General features: G+C 32.9%; 1 protein-coding gene across 1 annotated transcript; it reads right to left on the bottom strand.

Moving 5' to 3' along the window:
- Positions 1–213: 213 nt before the first annotated feature.
- On the bottom strand, positions 214–2,943 carry LOC141697747 (zinc finger protein WIP3-like). The gene is made up of 2 exons (XM_074502271.1): positions 2,151–2,943; positions 214–1,023 (listed from the first exon to the last, which is right to left on the bottom strand). The coding sequence occupies exons 1-2, from the start codon at positions 2,763–2,765 to the stop codon at positions 592–594; spliced, it is 1,047 nt and encodes a 348-aa protein (XP_074358372.1). The 5' UTR covers positions 2,766–2,943; the 3' UTR covers positions 214–591.
- Positions 2,944–6,786: the final 3,843 nt, after the last annotated feature.

Here is a 6,786-nt window from a genome sequence, read left to right as displayed (position 1 = left end):
ATAGGGTTCTAGAAATAGCACTGTATGCACTGTAATCAGTTCATTTTGGTCATCACTGTCTTATTAGTTGAAACTTTTTTGTCTAGTTTAAATCTAGTCTAGGTGGTGAACGTCTAGTACAGCGTAAAGATATGGCACTTGGATGCAGTCTACATGTACATGCTTTCACTCAAAAATTAATATAATTATGGAAAAATTGACTAAATAAATCAATTACAAAACAGAACATTACAATCCATTAATCATAATTGGTCACCAATTAGCTATGAAGCTGAGAAATTTCCTCCCATGCAAATACTACAAAACATTGAAGAAAATTCATCTGCTTCATGACTTCAAGGTTATAAAACCTTATTACCAAATACTTAATACATAAAACTGTCTTTTGGAAATTAAATAAAAACTAAAGAGCCCACCTCCTTTAGCAAATGCTCCGGAGCAAACCTCTCCCTGTAATAATGCATTCTTCTAGAGAATGCTCGAGAATTGTTTGTTCCAGAGCACAAGCTTGGATGAACTAACTTTTAACAAGAAATTGCAGTGCAGAATTATAGATGGGTCGAATAGATTAACTAATTAATCATTAGTTGATCAATTAGTGTCATCTTCGGATCCGGTGATGCATTCCTTTTCATCTTCAAAACCTTCAAGAGAAGGATGAGGATTATGGCCTTTTCCGAAAGACCTAATGTGATCTTTGAGTGATCTCTTGTGCTTGAAATCAGAACCACAAGTACAATACCAAAGCTTTCCACAGTTCTTTTCATGAGTTCTCCAATCTCCCTTGACTGCAAAAGCTTTGCCACATTTTCTGCATGCAAAGGGTTTGGAACCGTGCTTTCTCTTGTAGTGAGTTTGTAGGGTTCTAAAGTCTTTCAGTGGCTTGGCTCTTGGATGGTTGATGTTGTTCTTGCACATGGGAGCACAACAATAGCATGGTAGCCTCAGCATTGCTGCTGGTTGTGTTCCTCTTAGTGATTCAGCTCCTTTTCGATATTCGGATCCATGTCCCCACATATGCATCTGTAGTTTCATATGGAGTAGAGACTTGCGTCAGTGAAATACTATAAATTCATGCTTAAATGTGGTCATTGTTCATTAGCAAAATGAAGATACCACATTATAAATTAAGTGCGCAAATCGTATCCTACTAGGGTTTACTTGTTTTAGGCCAAGACTAGTACTACTGGGAGGACAAATTGTATATCAGCACTGAAAAGTAGTACAAGTTCAAATGTTAATGTTTAAATGAGGTTCTTGAACCGGTATCTGTGTACTATGAGACAGATATATGGAAAAATAAAACAATAATTGTTAGATAAGCATTGAACTACAAGAATATTTTTTAGTAAAAAAATTTAATTAATTAATAAGCTGGACTGATCAATTTATTTGTTATAATTAAAATACTTAGACACACACGTCCCTCATCAACCCTACTTTTGGGTGAAAATTGGTCCAAGTAATTAATAAAAATAATAAATAAGTATTAAGTATTAAGTATTATAACTACTAGTAATTAAGTCCCGTGATTATATTGTACCATGCATGTCTAAATTCCTAGCTATTCTTGGTAACCATCATTACTGTTTAGATAATTAGGAACGGAATTGAAATGTTGAAGGTAATGTGATTATATCAGATCCACTGAGAAAGTCAATTGATTTACACTTGTGAAGTTATAATAGAATGAGAGTGGTATAAAGATATACTTAGAAAAAAAATCAAAAAGAGAAGCTGCCGACTGGATGCATGATTGATGGTAATTAGATCATAGTACTAAAGTTTGTAAAAGAAATAGTGGAAGAAAATAATGATCCTTTAAAGTAAGATGCAAGGAACTATGAAACTCTGCTCAGTCTCAGAGAATGAAATATTATGAGATCAAAATTTAATTTACTATATCATATATCATAATCTTTTATTTATATCACATGCATACAGTATCAGCTTAAAGTTTTTTTGTAAGAAACACAATAACAATCAAAAGCATAAAGTACTGGCTGATTGATCATGTAATTAGCTAAAAGTTGTTAAAAAGATTTTTTCATGACTTTAATCATAAAAGCTACACAAATAATGAAAACACACACACACATATGCAAAAGAGACATGGCTATGTGTAAGGAAGGATAGTATTCCATGATTACCTGCATATTATTGTACCTATTGAAGGCCTTGTTGCATATAGAACAAACAAACTGCATAGGTCCAACAAGTATCTGAGCTGGTGTTGGGATCCAAAATCTACTCTTAGCATTAAAGTTGCATCCATGTACAAAATTACTCCTCTTAATGGATTCATCTTCTTCATCATCTTCTTCTCCTCCTTTCTCTTCCTTACAGCACTCCAAAGTCCTCTTAACCATGCTTGTCTTCTTACCGCCACTATTATCATGAGCGGATGAGTTATTTGGCAACCCTATGTGAAGAGAGAAACTTACTTTCTCTTCTTTTTCTTTAAGCTCTTGATGGCTCTCTTCTTTCATAGGCCTTATTTGATCACTCAATTTATTCAAAAGAGGCAAACATCGAATCGATCGATCTTCTTCGTTTTCTTGAGGATGGACCTGTTGATAATAGATTGGAAACTTCAAGAAACTCATGGTGTTTGAAAAGTTATCAACATTTACTTGTTGAGTTGAAATAGTGGATGAAGAAGATGAAGGTGATGGAGAAGGTGATGTTGGTTTAAGCCATTGAATAAAATTTGAACCACTAAAACACAACTTCTTGTTTGTGTTCATGGTACTAATTAGTTCCATAGAGTGGCTATACAGTTTAGAAGAACTTGAGGGCTCTCCATATATGAATGGGATGATATATGGTTGTTTGAGGACTTGAATATTATGTGTGGGAAATGGGAATAGCTTTGCACTATATATATATATATATTGATTTGATTTGTGTTTTTGGCAATTTCTTTGCTTAATTGCTGTTCCCAAGTCTAGATAAAAGACATATTTACTCACAAGCACATGTACACACATATATAGGGGTGAAATCAGTTTAATGGTGGGGTTAGATAAAAGACATGCAATGCAAACTTGTGTTTTACTGTGTAAAGCCATAAAAGAATCCAAGAAAAGCAAACATTTAAATTATTAATTAAAAAGCAAATTGAAAATAAGTGAGAATAATAAATAATATATGAATATATTATATTTTAGTTGGGGTAGTTATCAAGGAATTATTCACTCACCAAAATAATAGGCCACACCTAACACTGTCAAGAGATTATATTTTGACATTTTAATTAGTGAATGGGATGAATTTGCAGAGCCCGCATGTAAACCTAATGAACTTACAAAAAATTTACATATTTCATTAATTTTTTTTACTTATACTGAAATATTATTTGGTTTCTACACTGGGTTAATCAGGGCAGTCCTTTGCACAATTTAACAGAAAATATTTAAAGTAATATGACTTTTGCAGTGTGATCTTATTTTAAGTGGTCAGTACAATTAAATATAAGTAAATGTTTTCAATAGGTCTGGATAAGAAATACACGGTTATCACTTTAAATTTTTCACCAGAAGGAAGAGTTCAATAATCACTTTAGTTGAATTAAACATAAAAAATCGAAAAATTAACAAAAGCTTTTATCTGGTTACCCACTCCTATTTCCATCAGTCTACAGTTGATTTGCGCAGTATCCGGCCAAGGGCTCTTTTCTGTACAAAACTAGCTGAACAATAGTAAAAATTAGTGAATTGCAATTTAAAACTAAAATATTTAAATTTTTGTGATTATATCATATTCTTCTTTAAATCACATTCAACTTTTATGCCCTCGATTGCCTGTGAGAAAAACGTTAACCATCATGAAAGGAGAGTTATACGCATTACAAGAAAAAATTCACATTTGTTTCCGACCTACAAATTGGTTAGAAATAAGCTTATATGATCCGTTTTTCTTTTAGTGCCAACAATGTAATATAGTAATTATAGCAGAAGAGCTCCATCATCAAAACTTTTTCCAAATAACGTATGAATCGAGAAGACTTATCGGAAAGAGATGTGATAGTTTAAAATTATAACGTTTTAAGCATGCGCTGTGTTATTATCTCCGTCAAGCAAAGACCGTGATCAATAAGGTTTTTGACCGATAAGTATAATATGCAAATCATTGGCCTATCTTAACCGATAAAAGTTAAACACTCAGACGTTTACAACTCATAACAACAATATGCACAGAGCGAAAACATAACAAGGATGTAACAGATAGACTGTATTAGGGTAGGGTATGTTCATCAAAATCAAACCTATCTTATCATTAGACTTGAGAATATAGACGTACTATATACATAGGTGGTCAAAGTTTGGACCATATATTATATAGGATTAACTTCAAAATCTTCATATGGGTGCTGGAACGAAATGAAGAGGGATCTAATTGTTACATTTTTCTAAATTGTAGAGCCTATTACTGCAATTGTTAATATTCACGCCTGCCTCATGTAAAACACATGTTTGGCCTGAATTTGAAAAGTTCTTGTTCATAGAGTCGGTGCACTACAAAAATTAAATAGCTATGTGGGGTGTATATATTACACTGGGACTGGGTTCACACTCAGGTTTGGAAAGGTTAAATACCAAATCTTGATTTACGGCCCATGAAGGTTATAGGTCCAGGTGACATGAACAGAATGAGCTTGGAGGGCTTCAGCGTGATAATAGTAACCTATTAAGTTCAAGTAATCTACTAAGTTCAAGGGAATGGATTAAAGGATGACACTGTGACAGGCCTGCTGAAAAGAGGGGTTCACTCTTGCATAGTTTAAATCTCCAGAAGGTTTGATAAAGTATACAAAGAAGAGAGAAAAAATAGAATTTTATTATATAACTTGCTGTTTTCAGGCAATAACTAAACAATAAGAAAGGAAAATATTCTAATATGTAAACTATTATAATAATGAAACTATCTAATAATAAAAATATTATATATGTTTAACATCCCCTCAAATTCACGATGGTGAATTGAGAGTTTGTCACAGAGGAAACGGAGTCAAATATTCAAACGATTCAAAGCTCCAACCGAGAAAACAAAAGTATCTACACGAATCCCAACATAGTCAAATATCCAAAATAACCAAAAGTTTCTAACAAAATCCATAGCGCGGCAACATAAGAGAAATCGTCCAAACACTTAGCAACACAAGAGAAAACAGAAGAATTCAATTGTATTCAACCCAAAACCAGAGTTAACTAGAAATACAATCATGAAGAGAAGAACTGTCCACAATATCTAATAAACTAAATAATTTTATAACTAAAACAAATCCGCAACCATCGAAACTAAATCCAAATAACAAATCTGCATCCATCGAAACTAAATTCAAATATAAAATCCAACCTAATAACCAATCCAAACAAACTCCAAATAACTGAATCCAAGTCAGCAAACTGTATCAAATCCTCAACCAAATAAAATTGTATCTCAATTCAAATTGTATTCAAATCTAATCAAATCTCGCGAAGGGTCATTGTCCCTAGACCACCAAATATATTAAATCAATGTGTCTAGAGCACCAAATAAACTAAAGCAATCTCTCGAAGGGTCAATGTGCCTATGGTACCAAATAAACTAAATCAATCCTTAAAGGACCAGCTTGCCTAGAGCACCAAATAAACTAAACAATCCGTCGTACGGACAATGTGCCTAGAGCAGTATTAGAGTCCCAACCAAAACCAGCAGAAAAATTGTATGAGAGTTCTAATCAAAACCAGCAGAAAAATTTATATGAGAGTTCCAATCAAAACCGGCAGAAAAGTTGTTTATGAGAGTCCTAACCAAAACCAGAAGAAAAAAACTTCAATCAAAATCAATTACCCATGAGAAATCCAACCAAATCGAAGAAAAAAATAATAATCATGATTAAAAATCAAAATCATCCAACAAAAAGAATAAAAATAACCGATTTGAATAAGAAAAAGACGAGAACAAACAGTAATCATAACACATATTTTAAACCCAGCATGTGGAACCCAGCCTGATATAACTCATCATCAACTTATCCTGAATCGAACCATATCTCTTAATACCATGATAAAGTATATAAAGAAGAGAGGAATATAGAGTTTTATTACAATATAACTTCTTCTCTATTACAATAGAAGAGAGTCTTATATAACAACAACCAAACAATAATAAAGAAAAACATCCTAATAAGAAAATTATTACAATAATGAAACTATCCAATAATAAAAATATTATATATGTTAACATGTTCAAATGTGAATCAAGGTATGCATAGATGGATACTGGAGGATTTATCTCGACCTTTGATATACTACAAGAAACAAGTACTTTACCGACCGCCAAAATGGTCTTAATTGAATAAAAAATCAGTTGGAATGTAGACAGTCGTTTAAAACTTGGTTGGTGTTTTTATTTTTGGTCGCAAGCTCAGAATGATTGATGGAAGACTACGTTCACGCGTCATTGCAATGTGGATGAGCCTTGTTGAAGTAGGGGTGACACTTAAAGATAGATAAACGCCAAGTGTGTGGGGTCAGGTGACATGAAAAAAATACGTTCTTATCTATGGGCCATGCGTTTCTGATTTACTACTCAAGATTATAAAGAGCAAGTGACTGTCATTAATAATAAAATGACCAATACAGTTAATGTCATGTCATGTGGCCACTTTTTGTTTTTTTATTATGACCGTCTTTACCGATCAGTTGTTAATAGTGAAAGCGACCAGAATTCCGGTCACTATAATTTATCTACTGACATGGTCAATGTTCTTATCAAGGATTTGCTGAGAATTTCGTGTTT

The sequence above is a fragment of the Apium graveolens genome, chromosome 11, assembly GCF_009905375.1.
Source record: "Apium graveolens cultivar Ventura chromosome 11, ASM990537v1, whole genome shotgun sequence".
Lineage (NCBI taxonomy): Eukaryota > Viridiplantae > Streptophyta > Magnoliopsida > Apiales > Apiaceae > Apium > Apium graveolens.
This window is presented reverse-complemented; position numbering and strand designations above follow the sequence as displayed.